The 22,870-nt window shown below is 41.6% G+C and overlaps 1 protein-coding gene across 3 annotated transcripts in view; it reads right to left on the bottom strand.

The window, feature by feature from the left end:
- Positions 1–22,870, bottom strand: part of LOC311235953 (supervillin-like) — a 271,644-nt gene that overhangs the window by 50,070 nt on the left and 198,704 nt on the right. For all 3 annotated transcript variants that reach the window (XM_084323493.1, XM_084323494.1, XM_084323495.1), the window contains 3 exons: positions 19,536–19,683; positions 17,937–18,082; positions 1,398–1,573 (listed from right to left, as the gene is read on the bottom strand). In XM_084323493.1, coding sequence (XP_084179619.1) covers positions 1,398–1,573; positions 17,937–18,082; positions 19,536–19,683 — 470 coding nt within the window. The remainder of the gene's footprint in view (positions 1–1,397; positions 1,574–17,936; positions 18,083–19,535; positions 19,684–22,870) is intronic.

Raw genomic sequence — 22,870 nt, 5'->3', positions numbered from 1 at the left:
GGTGTTGCAAGTCACATGCTGATAGAAGTCAGGCAATACCTTTCTCAGATTGGCGCTATTGAAATCTCCCAGTACTAAAATGGCGGCGTTAACGTTAGCCACTTGTATTCTATTTACCTCGTCGTGTAGTCTGGAGAGCGCAACCTTGTTGCTGGCTTGCGGTGGAATATACACTCCGACCAGGACGATCGCCGTTAACTCCCTCGGGAGGAAGAAAGGACGACACTTGATGGTTATATATTCCAGTTCTGGGGAGCAGTGGTTGGATAATTCCTTCACGTTCGTTGGATCACTCCAATTTTTGTTAAACATGAAGGCAATACCTCCTCCACGTTGTTTACCGGACTCTGATGATGTCCGATCCTTGCGATGGATAAAGAAGTGATCCGCTGGTTGAATTGCGTGATCTGGAACCTCCGGTGTGAGCCATGTTTCGGTGAAGCAAAGGACATTGCAGTCCCTAACGTCTCTTTGATATTGAATCCTTGCTCGGATGTCGTCCAGTTTATTGTCTATTGATTGTACATTGGCTAGCAATATACTGGGAAGTGGTGTACGGTGGCGTCTGGATCTCAGCCTGTTTCGGATCCCAGCCCTCTTTCCTCGTCGTCTTTTCCTGGGCTCTGGGAACAAAGGGTCTGGTCCTAATCTCCGGAGAATTTCTTCAGGCCATTGATGTGGTTCGGAAAGCTGATCCAGCGAGTAATCCAGTTGGTAAGTTTCCCGTAATCCAATGTCTATGAGTGACTGACGGTCATATACATTAAATGCACCAACAGTTGGTACGCACAAAACTCTAAAAACTATAAATATTAACAAAAGTAAACACAGTCTCGACGGAGCGAACAGAGAGGCAGCCGGTCGGAGCGGCGCCATCATCATGATCATGATCATGATCTCACTACAGCTGATCTTACTACAGCTGATCTCACTACAGCTGATCTCACTACAGCTGATCTTACTACAGCTGATCTTACTACAGCTGATCTCACTACAGCTGATCTTCCTACAACTGGTCACACTACAGCTGATCTCACTACAGCTGATCTCACTACAGCTGATCTTACTACAGCTGATCTCACTACAGCTGATCTCACTACAGCTGATCTTACTACAGCTGATCTCACTACAGCTGATCTTACTACAGCTGATCTTACTACAGCTGATCTCACTACAGCTGATCTTACTACAGCTGATCTTACTACAGCTGATCTCACTACAGCTGATCTCACTACAGCTGATCTCACTACAGCTGATCTTACTACAGCTGATCTCACTACAGCTGGTCACACTACAGCTGATCTTACTACAGCTGGATCATACAGCTTGAAAGCTGTGTCTTCTTTCCCTTCTCCCCATTGGATGACCCCCGCGAAGCGGGCGGGGCTTCTACTCACATCGGTACATCCATATTGGTGGAGAAGGCGTCCAGGGGGTTGACCCGGCAGCCACTGTAGTCATAGGGGGCGCTGTATAGCTGCTTGCCCAGTTTGACAGCCACTTTCCTGTCGGCCAGAGAAACGTCCTTCCCGTGCCACACGTACACCTCACCGCCGAAGTCAAACACCAGCACCTGGTGGAGAGACGGGGGAGGGGGGGGAGGGAGGGAGGGGGAGGAGAGGGGAGATGAAGATCTAGGGTCGAAAATACACACAAATGGTGTATTTGACTTTTTCTGCATACTGTGGTCCCTAAACAGTCTTGGAATTGAAACTTAGTAGTGGTGGTGGTGATAGTGGTAGTAGTAGTAGTGGAGGTGGTGGTAGTAGTGGTGGAGGTGGTGGTAGTAGTAGTAGTGGTGGTGGTAGTAGTAAGTAGTAGTAGTAGTGGTGGTGGTAGTAGTAAGTAGCAGCAGCAGCAGCAGCAGCAGCAGCAGCAGCAGTAGTAGTAGTAGTAGTAGTAGTAGTAGTAGTAGTAGTAGTAGTGGTGGTGGTGGTGGTGGTGGTTGTGGTAGTAGCAGCAGTAGTAGTGGTGGTGGTTGTAGTAGTAGTAGCAGTAGTAGTAGTAGTAGTAGTAGTAGTAGTAGTGGTGGTGGTGGTGGTGGTTGTGGTAGGAGCAGCAGTAGTAGTGGTGGTGGTTGTGGTAGTAGTAGTAATAGTAGTAGTAGTAGCAGCAGCAGTAGTAGTGGTGGTGGTGGTTGTGGTAGTAGCAGCAGTAGTAGTGGTGGTGGTTGTGGTAGTAGTAGTAATAGTAGTAGTAGTAGCAGCAGCAGTAGTAGTGGTGGTGGTGGTTGTGGTAGTAGCAGCAGTAGTAGTGGTGGTGGTTGTAGTAGTAGTAGTGGTGGTTGTGGTAGTAGTAGTAATAGTAATAGTAGTAGTGGTGGTGGTTGTAGTAGTATGAATGCATGAATGAATGAATGAAAACTTTTATTTAAAATGGACACCACAGGTACATTGGACCAGTCACAGTGGACAGACCAGATGTGTTGTTTTGCGTGTTTATAGCACAAGTGCTAGTTTTCAACACTAGTCCATTGAGGCTTTTCTAAAAGATAGAATAAAATGAACAGTATAATACAGACATTTAAATCATAAATCAGAACAAATAGTTACCAGAACAAGAGTCCATGGTCAAAATAACAAAACCAGTCCACGTCTATATGTGAGCACTGCTGCTTTGATTTCAGCCATACTTTGAGTCCTCTGTTGAAGACGTTGTCATTGGACTCCAGTTTTAAGCCAGTAGGCAGAGAGTTCCATAAGTTTGCCCCTTTAACAGAGAAGGCAGACTGTCCAAACGAACTCTTGCACATGGGAACAGTACAGTCACCATTATTGGAAGCTTGTGTGTTTTCTCTGCTAAAGCTCCAACATCTAACCACCAGTCCAGAAAATAATGATGAGACATGATTGTTCAAACATTTAAAAACAAGTATAATATTACAAAATGTTCAAACGTGAAAAAATTGTGCTTACTCAAAACACTGCAGTGATTCCATCGCATTGGTTTACGGTCCATGATTTTCATAGCCTGTTTGTATATTATAGTTATGGGTTTTAGTATGGTTTGTGAGGTTTGTGACCATGATGTGATACAAGTGGGAAAGAATCATAGCGTGCATATAAAGTTGAGCACCTTTAGTTGACAGATCAATTCTAATAAAACGAAAAACTGTTTAAATAAGGCTTGACATTCTTACATACATAATGTACCCGTTTATAAAATGTTTGGTTCTTGTCTAATATGATTCCTAGGTACTTGACCTCAGTCACTTCGGCAATTATTTCATTTTTAATTTGCAGCTCAAACAAATCATTTATAGGCCTTTTGCGTATGGAGATACACACAGAGACAGTTTTATTGACATTCAAGGTCAAATGAGACGACACAAGCCAGTCGGAGATGTTCTGTAACACCTGGGTCAGGTGCTCAGCTGCCATGCTAGCTGTTTTAGCGGACACACAGATGATGGTATCGTCAGCGTACATCTGGCAGCTGACACCTGGACAACTTTGCGGTAGGTCATTAATGGTGAATAACAGTGGCCCAAGTACAGACCCTTGCGGTACTCCCATGCTGTTGGCAAGCCGTTTGGATTTCTCCCCATTGACCTTGACATCCCCTCCAGGTATGACTTAAACCACTGTGTTGATTGATTGAGTTCAAGTTTCTTTAATAGTTGTCATACAGAAGTACAGAATACTTTCATACAAAATGCTTCTTACTGTTACGCTCCAGAGACTGTGCTAGACAAGATAGTATCAAATAACATAGTATAGCATGTAATTTAGAAGTAGAAAAGTAGAAAATGAGGTCACAGTGTTCAGTATAGACATATGTACAATGTTCGATGCAGAATAGACGTAACTGAGTTACCATATAATATACAATACTATGCAGTGTACTAATGTACAGTACTATATAGTGCAAAGCAGAAATGGGATGAGGTACAATTTAGGTACAATTTACAGTAAGGTGTACGAGTTGTAGTGCAATCCTTCATCAATAAATATAAAGTGTGGGGGTGGGTGCTACAGTGTGTTTGTTTAAAGTGAGTGTGTGCTATAAAGTGTGTGGAGTGGGTGCTACAGTGTGTTTGTTTAAAGTGAGTGTGTGCGTTTGATGGTTGTTGTTGTGTAGTGTTCATTGTTCGTTTAGCAGCCTGATGGCCTGGGGATAGAAGCTTCTTCTGAGTCTTTCTGTGCTCGCCTTGAGACTCCGGTATCGCTTGCCTGACCGCAGCAGTTCAAAGAGGCAGTTGTTCGGGTGACTGGAGTCTTTAATGATTCTCTTAGCCTTGCCCCTGCAATGCTTGTTGTAAATGTTCTGGAGGGTGGGGAGCCCCCCTCCAATTGTGCGTTCGGCTGAACGTGTCACTCTTTGTAGTCTGCTTCGGTCTTGTGCAGTGCTATTCCCAAACCAGGAGGTGATGTTGCCAGTCAGGATGCTCTCTATTGTACATGAGTAGAAGTTCTTAAGGATCTTCTGACTGACTTGGAACTTCCTTAGGCGCCTGAGGAAGTAGAGGCGTTGTCGTGCCTTCTTCACAACACTGTCAATGTGTGTGGTCCATGTCAAGTCCTCGGATATGTAGGCTCCGAGGTACTTAAAGCTGTTGACTCTCTCAACCGGTGCCCCGTCGATGCTGAGGGGGCTGTAGTCCTTGACCCCCGACCTCCTGAAGTCCACAATCATCTCCTTTGTTTTGCTGACGTTCAGGGAGAGGCTGTTTTCCTGGCACCATCCCGCCAGGACCTTGACCTCTTCCAGGTAGGCCCTCTCGTCGTTGGCAGAGATCAGGCCCACCACCACTGTGTCGTCAGCAAATTTGATGATTGTATTGCTACTCCGCTGAGCCACACAGTCGTGTGTGTACAGGGAGTAGAGGAGGGGACTCAGAACACAGCCCTGGGGGGCCCCTATGTTGAGGGTGATGGATGAGGAGGTGCAGTTGCCTGCTCTCACCACCTGGGGTCTGCCCGTCAGGAAGTCCAAGACCCACTGGCAGAGGTCATAGTTCAAGCCCAGGTCCCTGAGCTTGGCTATGAGTATGGAGGGGACTATGGTATTGAATGCCGAGCTGTAGTCGATGAATAGCATTCTCACATAGTTCCCCTGCCTCTTGTCCAGGTGTGATGCTGCTGTGTGCAGCACATGGGCTATGGCGTCCTCCGTGGACCTGTTGGGGCGGTATGCAAATTGCAGGGGGTCCATGTTGATGGGGAGGGAGGAGCAGATGTAGCCCTTTACTAGCTTCTCAAAGCACTTCATGGCTATGGAGGTGAGAGCTACAGGGCGGTAGTCGTTGAGGCAAGCAGGCTTGGATTTTTTGGGTACAGGGATAATAGTGGACTTCTTCAGGCAGGTGGGGATGACAGCCTGTTCTAAGGACAGGTTAAATATGTCAGTGAATACCGGGGCCAGTTGGTCGGCACAGACTTTTAGGACGCGGCCGGGGATGCCGTCCGGACCTGCTGCCTTCCTGATATTCACTTTTTTAAAGGTCCGCCTCACCTCATGCTCTGTTACCCTGAACACTGAGTCTCCATCAGCAGCAGACCCCCCCCCCCCCCCCATTGCCGTGGCTTGTGGGCTGGTGTTATTACCAGCATCAAACCTCGCATAGAAGGTATTGAGGTCATTTGCTAAGGAGATGTCACTGTTCAGTTTGAGGGAGGCGCCTTTGTAGTCTGTCATCGTTTTGAGCCCCTGCCACATAGCTCTAGAGTCAGCCTGTTCAGTAGCAGCAGCAGTAGTGTTACTGTACCTCTTTAGAGTTCAGCAGTGTTACTGTACCTCTTTAGAGTTCAGCAGCAGCAGTGTTACTGTACCTCTTTAGAGTTCAGCAGCAGTGTTACTGTACGCAGCAGTGTTACTGTACCTCTTTAGAGTTCAGCAGCAGTGTTACTGTACCTCTTTAGAGTTCAGCAGCAGTGTTACTGTACGCAGCAGTGTTACTGTACCTCTTTAGAGTTCAGCAGCAGTGTTACTGTACCTCTTTAGAGTTCAGCAGCAGTGTTACTGTAACGTCACGGTGACCAAATGCGTCCACATTTTTATAGGATTCTATCACATTTTCATAACAATAGCGAATATAACTTACCCTGCACCGTTTTCATTGAGGTTTCTTACAAATTAACGATGTTTTATTTGTCCTTTATATGCGGATAACATTCAAATCTTAAATTGTACCATTATGTTCCCGTTTAGACAATAAACATAATGCTAATGATGAACTTTTGTTAAGATAATTGGGTGACCATTCTCGATCACTGTACTCAGGTCCCATTAATAGTTTGACGCTGTTCAGATCGCGTCAAAGAATAGACTTGTCCCAGTGACCTGTGCTAAAGGTCTTGGGAATTGTATTCATTTAGTAGTTTTCACATTTTCTTTTTTTAAACTTAAATTTTTATTTTCATTTTTTCAACAACATACATAGACAACATTCATAGACAATACACAGTACATAAATTAAAACAAATAGACAAAAAATTAGTAAAGAAAAAGTGTGACATGGGTCCTTCGGTCCATTCTACATTTGCATTATTTATTTACATTTTTATTCATTTCCTTGTATCCTTTTCAAACCTCTGTGATCTCGTTACTTCCCCTCCTGTATTCTTCCCATTTTCCCCATTTCCATTCAAACTTTTCTTCTTGCAGCCTCAGCAGATGTGTGATTCTCTCCATTTCCTGTATCCCCTCTACCAACTCTATCCATTGATCCTTTGTCGGCACTTCTACCTTGTACCACAGTTTAGTTAAAGCTTTCTTGGCTGCCACTATCAATATCTTAATCAAATATTTGTCTTCCCCTTGGATTCCTTCCTGTGACAGATTCCCCAAATACAACACTTGGCCTCCCTGGGGTATTTCGTATCCTATTATTTCATTTATTATCCCTCCTATCTCTTCCCAGTAGTGCCTTATCTTCTGACATCCCCAGAATATGTGTGTATGGTTCGCCCCTTCCTGTCCACACTCCCTCCAACATGTTTTCTTTGCTGGTGTGTAATTGCCCTGTATTTCTGGTGTTATAAATTATCTAATTATATTTTTCCACCCAAACTCCCTCCATATCCTTGATCCTGTGGTTGTTTGTTGTGTCTTACATGTGTCATACCATTCCTCCTCTGTTATCTCTATTTCCAACTCTCTTTCCCACTTTTCTTTCACATACAATGTTGTATTTCCCTTACTGTCCATTATTGCCTGATATAGTGCTGATATCACCCTCCCCTTCCGTCCTTCGTATGACTTTACCATTATCTTAATTACCCCATTCTGTTCTTTGTCTCTATCTTGCTTTATTTCCTTGTTATAGTAGTCCCTAATCTGTACATATCTAAAGTGGTCCCTATTCTCTAGTCCGTATCTTTCTTTCAATTTTTGTAGAGTCTGCATCTCCCCTCCTTCTGTCATTGTGCACATTGCTGTTATACCCCCCCGTTCCCACCTCTTGAACCCATGGTCTTCTATCCCTGGTCTGAATTTGTTGTCGTGTGCTATCCATCTCAGTATCTTAGATTATTTTTCTAGCTTGTATTTCTTTACTATTGTGTTCCATATGTTTATAGTGAATCTGGTAATTGGATCTAGTAGTTGTTCCTGTCTTCTGAACAGCTCCCTATCTCCTATCAGTGCCTGCACTTTGAATCCCTCTCTTTTGGTTTCTATATCTTTCCATTTGGCCTCATAGTTCACATTGCACCAGAGTTTTCACATTTTCACCTTTTAATTTTAAACCAATGCTGCCATCTACTGACAACAGAAAGTGTTGTGTAAGTTATAGTATAACGTCAACCTGAGAGGCTACCCGCACTTCCGTAAACACCAAAACACATTCTAGAGATTCCCACTTTTTACAGGTACATAGGTTCATATCTAATAGTCTTTAGATGACTAAATATAGATGAATACTCATGAAATTTGATATATATATTCTAAAATAAGTATAATTTCACTTCATCTACCTGTCGACATGAAATTCCCAAACGCTGACGGTAAAAAAAAAAACTGGATGTCGCGCAAAATGGGGCGTGACCGAATTTGGTCCCAGACAATAAGAGTGACTGAGATTGGTCTACGTTCAGTTACCCCTTTAGACTTGAGCAGCAGTGTTACTGTACCTCTTTAGAGTTCAGCAGCAGTGTTACTGTACCTCTTTAGAGTTCAGCAGCAGTGTTACTGTACCTCTTTAGAGTTCAGCAGCAGTGTTACTGTACCTCTTTAGAGTTGAGCAGCAGTGTTACTGTACCTCTTTAGAGTTGAGCAGCAGTGTTACTGTACCTCTTTAGAGTTCAGCAGCAGTGTTACTGTACCTCTTTAGAGTTGAGCAGTAGTGTTACTGTACCTCTTTAGAGTTCAGCAGTAGTGTTACTGTACCTCTTTAGAGTTCAGCAGCAGTGTTACTGTACCTCTTTAGAGTTGAGCAGCAGTAGTGTTACTGTACCTCTTTAGAGTTCAGCAGCAGTGATACTGTACCTCTTTAGAGTTCAGCAGCAGTGTTACTGTACCTCTTTAGAGTTCAGCAGTAGTGTTACTGTACCTCTTTAGAGTTCAGCAGTAGTGTTACTGTACCTCTTTAGAGTTCAGCAGCAGTGTTACTGTACCTCTTTAGAGTTCAGCAGCAGCAGTGTTACTGTACCTCTTTAGAGTTCAGGAGTAGTGTTACTGTACCTCTTTAGAGTTCAGCAGCAGTGTTACTGTACCTCTTTAGAGTTCAGTAGTGTTACTGTACCTCTTTAGAGTTGAGCAGCAGTGTTACTGTACCTCTTTAGAGTTCAGCAGCAGTGTTACTGTACCTCTTTAGAGTTCAGCAGTAGTGTTACTGTACCTCTTTAGAGTTGAGCAGTAGTGTTACTGTACCTCTTTAGAGTTGAGCAGTAGTGTTACTGTACCTCTTTAGAGTTCAGCAGCAGTGTTACTGTACCTCTTTAGAGTTGAGCAGCAGTGTTACTGTACCTCTTTAGAGTTGAGCAGTAGTGTTACTGTACCTCTTTAGAGTTGAGCAGTAGTGTTACTGTACCTCTTTAGAGTTCAGCAGCAGTGTTACTGTACCTCTTTAGAGTTGAGCAGTAGTGTTACTGTACCTCTTTAGAGTTCAGCAGCAGTGTTACTGTACCTCTTTAGAGTTCAGGAGTAGTGACTTCCGGTTTAGCTGCAATATGTAGCGCACGCAATTGGTTACAGCTCCGCTCCCGCTATCGTTAATTTCGTTTAAAAACCTTATTTGGACAATACCAAAAGAGATTAGACCACATCGTATGTATTGATAAGACCCTCTACTAACTATATCAAAAAGACAACATGGATAAGGATAAGAGAAAGGGTGGAAGGAAACAAGACACAGCAATTCTAACGGCGCCGATTGAAACACGCTCAAAGAAAATAACAGGCGACGCTGTGGCAGATCCGTTGGGGACAAGCCCCGACGCGGGGAATATAGAGGAGAATACACAGGGACCAAGGACAACTGGCCCCGAGATGGAGACAATAGATGACAACATAACAGGAACATCAGAAAAAAGTACCGTGAAGGAAAAAGCAGGCGATTTTGAGAAGATAATAGCAAAAACATCCATCGGATCCCTCACTGCTCCAATAACATCAACTGACACAAGCAGTTCAGTTGCACAGCCCGACTTCAACTCTCTGACTATCCTGATAAAAGAACAGATGGTCGCTTTCAAAGCACACGTAGAAGAACAGTTGGTCGCACACGCTGAACACATCGATACTAAATTCGAAGAGGTTATGAGAGCGATCGATTTGCAGTCCGTGCGAATCACAACAGTGGAGATTTCGGTGACAGAAAACACAAAAGCAATCAAAGCGAACGAAGGTGGCTTGACAGAGATGGGAGAAGAGATGGAAAGAGCTAAAGAGGAATATCGGAGGGAAATAAAATTGCTTAAAAACGAAGTGATGGAGAGGCAACTAGAAACCCATCGTTACCACAGGCGGAATAACATCCGCATTGTGGGGCTTGATGAAGCAGTGAACTGCGAAGACATCAACTTTCCAAAAGAGTTATCAACGATTTTGGAAAACTCCGATCCAAACAAAGTGCCAGAAGTGGAACAAGTTTACAGAATTGGTTCCCAGGGGCAAAGTATCAACGGGCCGAGAGTCATCATTGTCACTCTGCGGAAAACTACAACAAGGGATGACATCATCAAATATGCTCGCAACCAACGTGGGAAGCTGAAGTATGGTGATAAACCAATATTTATCTACGAAGATTTGAGCAGAGAGGCCATCATCCGACGTCAACCATACAAAGATGTGATGCAAAAGCTGTACAAAGCCGGCTACAAGCCAAGGCTAGCATATCCGGCGCTGTTATCATTCTTGGGCAATAACGGCCGCAGGTCAGGTCCATTTACACCCTTTGAAGCTGAGGATTTCCTGAATCAAAATGCAGCAAATAACCCAAAGCATGACGAAAATGCCGGAATCAGTTAAGCCTCTCTCTAAATATATACCAGTGTTGGAATGACTTTATTGTGTTCATCAATGAGGTCATTCCACCAGTGTTGGAATGACATTGTTGTGTTCATCAAAGTAGCAAACGATATGCAAGTCGTCTATAACAAAGTGTACTGTGTATAATACGATTCATAATACATTATAATTTCAGTCTCTGGTCTCTGAGGGGACAAATAAATATCAATGCAAAAAGATCTATCTGGAATATTCTGGGTTTATCGCTCAAATGCCCTGGGTCTCTTAGATCATTCTGGAATGTAAAATAGTCTAGGCACTAGTATATTCTACAACCTTCTAGAATATAAGGCACCATGACAACGAAGCATACAACTCTAACAATAACATTCGGTGTGCATACACATAGCAGATAATAAATTAAATGAAGTGCAATCAGTCCTTAATAATACTTTAAAATTAACCACACATAAACGTATGAGCACAGCAAGGTTATTCTAACAATTTAAGTAATCACTCCATTAAAGGCACATTGAAGCGCTAAAAGGCGCTGCTTTTCTATCTTATCTAATCAGTTAAATCGGTTCTAGTGGCTTCTCCACGTTGATAATTATTTATCTCTTATTCCTTATCTATATCTTTCCATTGATTTTTATTTTATTTAATTTTTTCTTCTCATCACTCTATATTTTTTTAATATATTTTAACTTACATTGTTCTTTTCCAATGTTCTTCACATTAAGGTGTCAATATTACTCTATATTTTTTAAATATATTTTAACTTACATTATTCTTTTCCAATGTTCTTCACATTAAGGTGTCAATATTGCTCTACAATCTTTTCCTTTTTTTCCCCCCACACGTTGGTGGAGGGTTCAAAGGAATATGTCGATAAAGGTTTATTCTCTTTTTTTTATTTTATTTTTTATTTTTATCTTTAGGTTATTTATCACAATACTTCATTACAGTAAGGGAAGGTGCAAGACCAAAAGCGACATTCTATTGCAATAGAATGGAAATGTTAGATCCTATGGCAATGAGCATAGGAAAATTAGGATTACAATGCTCAGTTTGGGCAATCCGGTGGACCATGGGAGAAAGTCAATTGCGGAGGATGTGTTCTTGGAACACAGGCATGTTCGACTTTCTGGGTGAGGGGAAAATAGGGGATTTTTATTTGTATATATATATGTTTTTAAGCTCAGCTCTCAACGGGACCTCATTAATTGGATGTGCATCTATTGTAGCTTCATACTCCAGAAACATTACCAAAAACTACACGAAAACATGCATAGACTATGGCTAGTTTGAATATAATGGTATGGAACACCGGTGGGATAAACAAACAACACAAGCGCAAAAGCGTGCTTACACTGATGAAAAAAGAACATGTGGACGTGGCTCTATTAAGCGAAACGCACATTTTAGAGGGAGACATAAATACGTTAGCGGATAACATATACCATAATATTAGTCACTCTTCTTTTGCTACGAGAACTAGAGGGGTAGCCATAGTCGTCAGACGCAAATTAAATATCGAATTGAAAGGGGTATGGTCGGATGCTGAGGGGCGCATAACTATAGCTAGGATTATACACAATAACAGGAAAATTGCATTGGCAGCGGTATATGCCCCGAATTTGTACGAAGTGGGTTTCTTCACTTCACTAACAGGAGAAATGTTAAACCATCCCGAGTACTCATATATAATAGGTGCGGATTTTAATGCCATTTGGAACCCAAGGATGGACAAAACTTACCTTTCCTTCTCCAGCGAACAAAAGAATTCATCTAAAGCATTAAAAGATTGGTCGAAATCAACAGGAGTAACTGATTTATGGCGCTCACTTAACCCCATGACCCGCAAGTACTCCTGTCGTTCGGCGAGACACAACACACTATCCAGAATTGATTACGTCTTTGCATCCCCGAGAATATTTGATAAATATGAAGTGGAAATGACACCCAATGCGCTATCAGATCACTGCTACTTAATCCTGAAAGCAACATTTGGTACACTATCTACCCGGGCCCCAAGATGGCGTTTTAATTCGATGCTGCTTAACAACAAGGAATTCATTACACAAATTAAAGAAGCTCTCACAGTATTCCTACAAGATAATGCTAACTCGGTGCAAGATCCCAGAATATTATGGATGTCGGTAAAGAATATGATCAAGGATTTCTCGGATAGATTTACCTCCATATTGCGCAAAAATCAAAACACAAAACTGTCTGAAATGGAAACGCTTTACTCAACGCTTTTTAATTCTTTAAAATACAACAACTCTACTAGACTAGATAACCAAGTTAACATTCTAAAGACAGAGATCAGAGCAATGTACAGACAAAAATCGGAATTGCAAATACGCAGCACTAGACAACAGCAGTACTTCCAAGGTTCTAAACCTAGTCACCTATTAGCCATGCGACTAAGAATTAATGCAAAATTTGCAGATATAACTGCCATTAGGAAACAACAAGCTCTAGTAACAGAACCCAAAATAATAAACGATACATTCAAAGAATTCTACTCCGATTTATATAACTCAGAAACGACCTTTGATCAAGACAAATTAGACACATATCTTAATCAAATTACTCTCCCTAAACTTACGGATGAAGACGCTAAACAGTTAGAAGTACCGATCACATTAGAAGAACTCAAGAAGGCCATATCCGGAATGAAAAACGGCAAAGCTCCGGGAATTGACGGTATCCCATCAGAAATGTACATTTCTTGCTGGGACATATTTGGACCCTTATTACTAAATATGATCTTATACTCAGTCAAAGAGGGAAGCTTCATTGAACACCAAAATACCGCACTCATTTCAGTTCTTCACAAAAAAGACAAAGACCCCACTGAATGCGGTAGTTACCGTCCTTTAAGCCTCCTCGGAACCGATGTCAAACTGTACTCTAAGATATTAGCCATCAGATTGCAAAAGCATATGACGTCTTTAGTTCATCCGGACCAAACAGGCTTCATAAAAGGTCGCCTGATCAATGATAACATAAGGCGAATACTGCACGTACTAGATACAGACAAAGAGGACACCACACCTAAGGCGATACTATCCCTGGATGCTATGAAAGCATTTGACAGGTTGGAATGGTCGTTTCTATGGGCAGTATTGGAAAGGATGGGGTTAGGAAAAGGTTTCATTGATATGATTAAAGTACTATACAAGGACCCATCGGCCAGGATTACAACAGGCACATTCATCTCCGATATATTTCCGGTATCACGCTCAGCCAGACAAGGTTGCCCTCTTAGTCCCGGACTATTCGATCTATCATTAGAACCTTTAGCACAATTTATAAGACAATCCCAACACATAGAACCAATAGTAATCAAGGGCACACATCATAAAATTAGTTTATATGCGGACGACGTAATATTGTTCATGCAAAACCCCAACAACACATTGCCGCTTATACTCAAGTTGATCGGGATTTAAAATAAATTGGCCTAAGTCGGCTTTTCTTCCTCTTAACACCAGTGCAAAAAAAGAGACAACCCTCCCAGGTGCGATACCCATGGTCAAACATTTCAGATGCTTGGGTGTGGAAATATTTCCCACCATAAGACAAACGGTGAAGCACAATTACACAAAAATACAGAACAAAATCAAGGACGACCTGGACAGGTGGGCAAAACTTAAAAACTCAGTACAGGCAAGGGTATCAATAGTTAAGATGGATGTATTACCAAGAATCAATTTCTTCAGCTCAATGCTTCCGTTACCTCCTCCAGAGGGCTACTGGAAAAGATTACAAACCTCCACATACAAATTTATTTGGAATAACAAACCACCTCGCATAAAAAGATCCACCGCACAGAGAAAATAAAGCAGACGGTGGCATGGCAGTCCCAGATTTTTTACAATATTTTAATGCCTTCACATTAAGACCATTGAAGAAGATATGGTTTGACCCCGAGGCTTTGGTATCTTGGAGAAAATTAGAAGAAAACATAGTAGCCCCACAGAGATTGAAAGACATAGCATACACTAAACTTTCAATCAAGCATTGTGAGCGAGAATTTGGCCCAATAATAACCCATGCAATCAGGACATGGCGGGAAACACAAAGGAAATTTCCTAACCCTCAAGTATGGCATAATCACACTCCCATATTCAATAACAATGCTCTCTTAATGGGAAAACGACCTATAAGATTCCCTATATGGGAAGAAAGAGGCATACACTCATTAGGGGATATTTTTAATAACAAGGGCCTCTGTAGTTATGTCGAAATATGCATAAAGTTTAACCTCACCGAGTCCACATGGCTTTTTTACATACAGTTACGACTTTGTATGAGATCTCACGGTGTTCCATTACACATACCAATTGAACACCACAGATACCACAAATTTTTCTATGAAAGAGATACATTGGGAGGTTTTGTATCAGGTTTTTATTACCAATTACTAACGTCCTCGTATGAAACCCTTCAACTAGACAATGTCTGGAGGAGGGATATACCAGACCTGGAAAATGACTTTGATTGGCAAGGAGCCTGGGCAAATGTCCGACTTACATCAAGGAACCCGGATCATCAACAAATCAATCTGAACTATATTCACAGGACATACTTGACTCCTATAAGGCTGTGCAAAATGGGGCTTATACAAGACTCCAAATGCTCCCAATGTACAAATGGGGACGAAGGAACATTTATGCACATGTATTGGGACTGCCCACCAGTTAAGGCATTCTGGAAAGATGTGTCCCAACAATTATCAATACTCGTATTTTGGAATATACCTGTACACCCCGCGGTATTGCTATTGAATGATGTTTTTGAGTTTGCAGTGAATCCACAACTAAAAAGATTGGTTTTATCGGGTATCACAGTAGCTAAAAAACTGATCGCATCACGTTGGTTTCAACCGGAAAAAATGTGCCGGAAAGTGTGGTTTCTTACATATCTCGATGTGATATATCAAGAAATATCTACAGCAAGAATTCTGGGGCTCAATGAATCCAAAATGTCAATGTGGTTAGAAGTGGTGGAGAGAATAAAAGCTAGCCTATAATGGTGATGTCTGGTTAGGAGTGAGGGATAATGGAGGTACTATCCAAGAGGGGGTCCGGGAGGGGGGGTTTGAGCTGGAGCATATGTGTGTAGGGTTTTAGAAAATAGGTATTAGGGGTATATTATATACTAACATTTATATAATTGTAACTTCGCTGGATATACACTGTATACGGTTAAAATGTTATTATTGACTATTTTTGTTTTATCCTGTTTTTGTACTTGCATATATTTTAACCACCTTTACTGAAAGTTTCATTATACATTGTGTGTTGAGTACTGACTTTTAATAAGTTTTGTTTTGCAATAATAATAAAAAAATTAAAAAAAAAAAAAATAGTTCAGGAGTAGTGTTACTGTACCTCTTTAGAGTTGAGCAGCAGTGTTACTGTACCTCTTTAGAGTTCAGCAGTAGTGTTACTGTACCTATTTAGAGTTCAGCAGTAGTGTTACTGTACCTCTTTAGAGTTCAGCAGCAGTGTTACTGTACCTCTTTAGAGTTGAGCAGCAGTGTTACTGTACCTCTTTAGAGTTCAGCAGCAGTGTTACTGTACCTCTTTAGAGTTCAGCAGTGTTACTGTACCTCTTTAGAGTTCAGCAGCAGTGTTACTGTACCTCTTTAGAGTTCAGCAGCAGTGTTACTGTACCTCTTTAGAGTTCAGCAGCAGTGTTACTGTACCTCTTTAGAGTTCAGCAGTGTTACTGTACCTCTTTAGAGTTCAGCAGCAGTGTTACTGTACCTCTTTAGAGTTCAGCAGCAGTGTTACTGTACCTCTTTAGAGTTCAGCAGCAGTGTTACTGTACCTCTTTAGAGTTCAGCAGTAGTGTTACTGTACCTCTTTAGAGTACAGTAGTAGTGTTACTGTACCTCTTTAGAGTTCAGCAGCAGTGTTACTGTACCTCTTTAGAGTTCAGCAGCAGTGTTACTGTACCTCTTTAGAGTTCAGCAGTGTTACTGTACCTCTTTAGAGTTCAGCAGTAGTGTTACTGTACCTATTTAGAGTTCAGCAGTAGTGTTACTGTACCTCTTTAGAGTTCAGCAGCAGTGTTACTGTACCTCTTTAGAGTTCAGCAGTGTTACTGTACCTCTTTAGAGTTCAGCAGTAGTGTTACTGTACCTCTTTAGAGTTCAGCAGCAGTGTTACTGTACCTCTTTAGAGTTCAGCAGTAGTGTTACTGTACCTCTTTAGAGTTGAGCAGCAGTGTTACTGTACCTCTTTAGAGTTCAGCAGCAGTGTTACTGTACCTCTTTAGAGTTCAGCAGTAGTGTTACTGTACCTCTTTAGAGTTCAGCAGCAGTGTTACTGTACCTCTTTAGAGTTCAGCAGTGTTACTGTACCTCTTTAGAGTTCAGCAGTAGTGTTACTGTACCTCTTTAGAGTTCAGCAGCAGTGTTACTGTACCTCTTTAGAGTTCAGCAGCAGTGTTACTGTACCTCTTTAGAGTTCAGCAGTGTTACTGTACCTCTTTAGAGTTCAGCAGCAGTGTTACTGTACCTCTTTAGAGTTCAGCAGCAGTGTTACTGTACCTCTTTAGAGTTCAGCAGCAGTGTTACTGTACCTCTTTAGAGTTCAGCAGTAGTGTTACTGTACCTCTTTAGAGTACAGTAGTAGTGTTACTGTACCTCTTTAGAGTTCAGCAGCAGTGTTACTGTACCTCTTTAGAGTTCAGCAGCAGTGTTACTGTACCTCTTTAGAGTACAGTAGTAGTGTTACTGTACCTCTTTAGAGTTCAGCAGCAGTGTTACTGTACCTCTTTAGAGTTGAGCAGCAGTGTTACTGTACCTCTTTAGAGTTCAGCAGCAGTGTTACTGTACCTCTTTAGAGTTCAGCAGCAGTGTTACTGTACCTCTTTAGAGTTCAGCAGCAGTGTTACTGTACCTCTTTAGAGTTCAGCAGCAGTGTTACTGTACCTCTTTAGAGTTCAGCAGCAGTGTTACTGTACCTCTTTAGAGTTCAGCAGCAGTGTTACTGTACCTCTTTAGAGTTGAGCAGCAGCAGTGTTACTGTACCTCTTTAGAGTTCAGCAGTAGTGTTACTGTACCTCTTTAGAGTTCAGCAGCAGTGTTACTGTACCTCTTTAGAGTTGAGCAGTAGTGTTACTGTACCTCTTTAGAGTTCAGCAGTAGTGTTACTGTACCTCTTTAGAGTTCAGCAGTGTTACTGTACCTCTTTAGAGTTCAGCAGTGTTACTGTACCTCTTTAGAGTTCAGCAGCAGTGTTACTGTACCTCTTTAGAGTTGAGCAGCAGTGTTACTGTACCTCTTTAGAGTTCAGCAGCAGTGTTACTGTACCTCTTTAGAGTTCAGCAGTAGTGTTACTGTACCTCTTTAGAGTTCAGCAGCAGTGTTACTGTACCTCTTTAGAGTTGAGCAGCAGTGGTGGTGGTGTTACAGTAACAGTTACCTCTTTAGAGTTCAGCAGCAGTGGTGGTGGTGTTACAGTAACAGTTACCTCTTTAGAGTTCAGCAGCAGTGGTGGTGGTGTTACAGTAACAGTTACCTCTTTAGAGTTCAGCAGGGTGACGCTGGGAATGGAGGCCCAGGCGTCCTGGTGAGGGAGCAGCTTGTCCCCCTGTAGCCTGTAGACACCGTTAGAGTCCAACACCCCGCTCTCATACAGCTCGTCCTCCTCCGGCTCCCCAGCCCCTATAGTACACACACAGAGGAGAGATGAAAATGTGTGTGTGTTTGTTTGCCTGCGTGCGTGCGTGTGTGTGTGTGTAATTTATAGGGATATATTATGTAATATGTAATATATAATGTGTATAATGTGTGTCCTGGGTGGTCCATGTGCGTTTATGAACTCTCCACACATGGTGCAGTGTGTGACGTAAGATCTATGGGTCACAGGGGGCCTATACTCTCCCTGTAAAAACGTCCAAGTGATTCTGGATGTAAATAACCTATTGATTGAGTAAGTGAATGAGTGAGTGTGTATATCATGCATCCACAGTATATACAGTACTTAAAAGGTCCACCCTGAAACATTATTTACATTGTGTTATTTCAATGATGTTGGACAGTTAAGTCAATAATTATCTACTGTATAAAACATAGACAACTGTCTCCATCGGCTGGAAATCAGAGCATCAAGACAAGCATTTTGTGATGTCATCATCAAGAGACACTTTTTGGAGTTGGTCCATTGACAGTGAATTAGTCACAGACTTTGTGGGCTTGTATAATTTTTATTTGCACCATTACATCCAAATTATATTTATATGTAGGGATTACAGCTCTGAATCAGATCATATCCTAGTAAAAATCATTATGGGTACAAACTCATTAGCTCATGGCTTCCAATGCCCAATGGTTTCAATGACAAAGAGAGACAGCGAGACCGAGAGACAGAGCGACAGAGCGAGAGAGAGAGAGAGAGAGAGAGAGAGAGAGAGAGAGAGAGAGAGAGAGAGAGAGAGAGAGAGATTGTATTCACGTCTCATCCCGGGGGGGAACTGAGAGGATGTTTATGCATGTTTCAAGTTTCAAGTTTCTTTAATAGTTGTCATACAGAAGTACAGAATACTTTTATACAAAATGCTTCTTTCTGTTACGCTCCAGAGACTGTGCTAGACAAAAGATAAGTATGAAATAAAATAAGTATAGCAAGTAAAAGTAAAAAATAGAAGTCACGTACGTAGACACAAGTGTTCAGTATGTACATATGTACAATGTTCAATGAAGGATAGCAGTAACTGAGTTACCATACAATATACTATGCAATATACTAATATACAATATACTATATAGTGCAGAGCAGAAATGGGATGAGGTACAATTTAGGTACAATTCACAATTTACAGTAAGGTGTCCTGAGGTATGGGTTGTAGTGCAAATTCTTTGCCAATAAATATAAAGTGTGTCTAGGTGTTCTAAAGTGTGCAGAGTGGGTGCTGCAGTGGGTTGATTGTTTAAAGTGAGTGTGTGCGGCTGTGTGTGCTGTGAGTACATTTGATGGTTGTTGCATAGTGTTATTGTTCATTGAGCATGTGATGTATCTGTCTATGTCAAGAGGCGGGGTAGGTGTGTGTGTGTGTGTGTGTGTGTGTGTGTGTGTGTGTGTGTGTGTGTGTGTGTGTGTGTGTGTGTGTGTGTGTACCTGTGTACTGGGTCTTTCCTCCCAGCAGGCTCCAGAACTCCTTGGCCCACCTGCTGTCAGTGTTGATGCCCTCCTCCAGCATGGTGACCTGGGGGGCCTTACAGCCCAGGTCCCTCTTGGCCTGGACGAACGCCACCATGTCTGATGCCTGGAGGCACAGACAGACAGACAGACAGGCAGACACACAGACACACAGGCATGCAGGCAGACAGACACGCAGACAGACAGACAGACAGACAGACAGACAGACAGACAGACAGACAGACAGACAGACAGACAGACAGACAGGTTAGAGATATAGTTGGAATTGGAGGATGATACTATTCTCTGATAGTAAAAACTAGGGGTGTAAATATTTGACCCCACAACGATGCGATTACGATTCTTCAGGCAACGAGTTAATGCATCATGAAATCTCTTCATTTGACCACAATTATATTCGATGCGATTCGATTCGATGCAATGCAATACATTTCCTATGAGTTAATTCCCCCAAAAATGTTGAATACACAAATTTGGCTGGGGGAACTGATTCACTCAGTATGAATGGACTATAGGTCAATAATAGGAGTGTAAATATTTGACCCCACAACGATTCGATTACGATTCTTCAGGCAACGATTCAATGCATCATGAAATCTCCTGACCACGATTCGATTCGATTGGATGCGACGATGCATTGTTACACCCCTAGTAAAAACCCAATACGACAAAGAGACGGCGTGCCAGAAATCGAAGCATTTTCACATACAGGAGGACTTTGTTTATGTAAATACTTTTTGTCAATGATATTCAAGTTTCAAGTTTCTTCAAGTTTCTTTATTAGTTGATACAGAAATACAGAATACTTTGTATGAAATGCTTCTTTCTGTTTTGCTCCTGAGAGTGTGCTAGATAAAATAAAGATAGTATAAAATAAGTATAATATAAGTATAAAATAGAAAGTCAAGTACGTAAGCAAGTGTAAACAAAACAAAAGTGTTCAATATACATATATACAGTATATATATACAAGGGCATATATATACAATGCAGTTACAACAATATACAATGAATATAGCTTAGCTTGTGGTGCCACCTTGTGGTGGTGAGGTGCAATGAGGTAAGGTGATGTTCAAATCTCCTGCCAGTAACATAAAGTGTGTTAAGTGTCTAAAGTGAGTAAAGTGGGTGCTACAGTGAGTTGTCCATTTAAAGTGAAGCTCCTACTGGTATCAAGATACTGGGCCCAAATCAGCCTTAAATAGTGTATTTATATTAACACATTCGGGGCCATTGGGGCCCGTCTAATCCCACTCTATGAGGCCAGCTTTTCATTACAAGTTTTCCCTGTGCGTGAGGTTGTTTGTAGAGCTACATCTATATTTTATATTATTGCTGTGTCCATTGTCATTGTCAATTGACAGTATAAACCTTCCCTTCAATATGCCATAAAGAAATAATTTTTTCATCAATACGTTCTAGGGCCGAGCTTCGATTTTAATTCGAAGCTTCGAATTAAAAAAAGTTAATTATTTTTTTTATTTTTTTTTAATATAATTTTTTTATTTTTTTTTCTTATGTTGTGGGACTTGTACAGCACTTTGGTAAACTTTGTCGTTTTTAAATGTGCTCTATAAATAAAGTGGATTGGATTAATGAATTAAGTAGCCCCTTTCGTGACTGTGACGCAGCCAACACAGTGTGATTTAATTCAAGGTGGATCGCTGTTGTCATTTGAACAACTTCAGATTTCATGGGAACTACCAATCCCCCAAATCAAGAATGTTTAAGATGAATTACGATTTTGATTATTTGAAATATGGCCTGTGTAGACTAAACTATGCACAGAATTATGTCAGTCTACAAGGTCCGGATTCTACATGGTCCAGCAATGTAGACCTTGTAGACTCCACTACAGACCAATTATCAGTGAATGTTCATGCATTTTTAAGAAGGGCTACTTCCACAAAAAAACAAAGAACTCACCAAAACATCTCACCTTATCTAAATGTTCTATTTCATATATGGAGATTCATATGTATTTATGTATTGCATGCATTTCTACATTTTATTTCCTATTTTGTTTATTCATCCCAGTATCTTTCTTTCTTATGTGTGGAATTCTACAAGGCATTTACATTCACATTTACATTTAGTCATTTAGCTGACACTTTTATCGAAAGCGACTTACAAGTTCTGTACGACAGGTCATCAGGAAGGATACAACTCTATCAGCTGAGTAACAATATTCATCAAAGTGTTGCGTGTTACAGTGTAGGTTAGTTTATTAGGACAAGTGCATGACAGTAAGGTTAGTTAGGGTTAGATTTATTTTATTTTATTTTATTTCAGATAATGGTTGAAGAAGTACATCTTTAGGCGGCTAGGTGGTGTAGTGGGCAAGGCACTCGCCACCAGTGTGGAGACGCTAGGATTCGCGTGTTCGAATCCAGCTCTCCACATTGTTTTCAGTTTAGCTGGTCGTCCGCAGTAATACACATTGGCCGTATTACGGGGAGGGAAAACTGAAGGGTGGGGATCGAACGTTGTGAACAAGCGACTCCTACAAGTCGGTTGGTGCGCCTGCGCAGTAGAATCAGGAAGTGTCGGGGACAGCGTGAGCCTCCCACGCGTTACTCCTCGACACTGAGAGATCGAGCTGCGCAGGTGAAAAGATGCGACTGCTGTTACCTCAAGTACCGGAGGGGACTTGTGCTATGTATGACTTAGTCCACATTGCAGCCGGCTTGTGGGAGGCAAGAAACAGCGTTCGTGACAGGGGAGGGTTGAATTGGATGATACGAAATTGGGATGGGAGAAAATATAGAAAAATGGGAGAAAAAGTGGATAAAAAAAAAAAATAAGTACGTCTTTAGTCGACGGCGAAAGATTGGATGGGATTCGGCTGTCCTAACTGGGGTGGGTAGTTCATTCCACCATTGTGTGGCAAGGACTGAGAATAGGCGTGTACAGTAGGTGGTGTATGTGTTTGAGGATGATATCCTTCAAACAGGCAATAGTGATGATATAATTTGGGCAGTGCTGAGCTGGGTTCCTTTCCTCCAGTGTATTTGTCCCCCGGCCCCACCCAATGGCCCCATGCACACACACACACACACAAAGTAAAAAGAAAATAAAAAAATTTGAAAAAAAAATTTGATTTTTTTTTTTTTTTTTTTACTTCGATTTTTTTTTTATGTTCGAAGCTTGTGCCATCGAACGAAGCTTCGAAGCTTCGAAGTATTTAAGACAGCCCTAATACGTTCCCGTTTTATAGCGTCGTGAATATGAACTATATACCGCAATGGTCTGGGGTGATTCCTGCAAAGCTAGTTATAGGGCGCTAAGCTAAT

Source organism: Notolepis coatsorum (assembly GCF_963971535.1).
Source record: "Notolepis coatsorum genome assembly, chromosome: 10".
Classification (NCBI taxonomy): Eukaryota; Metazoa; Chordata; class Actinopteri; order Aulopiformes; family Paralepididae; genus Notolepis; species Notolepis coatsorum.
The sequence above is the reverse complement of the archived record's forward strand: the minus strand, read 5'-3'. Positions and strand labels throughout refer to the sequence as shown.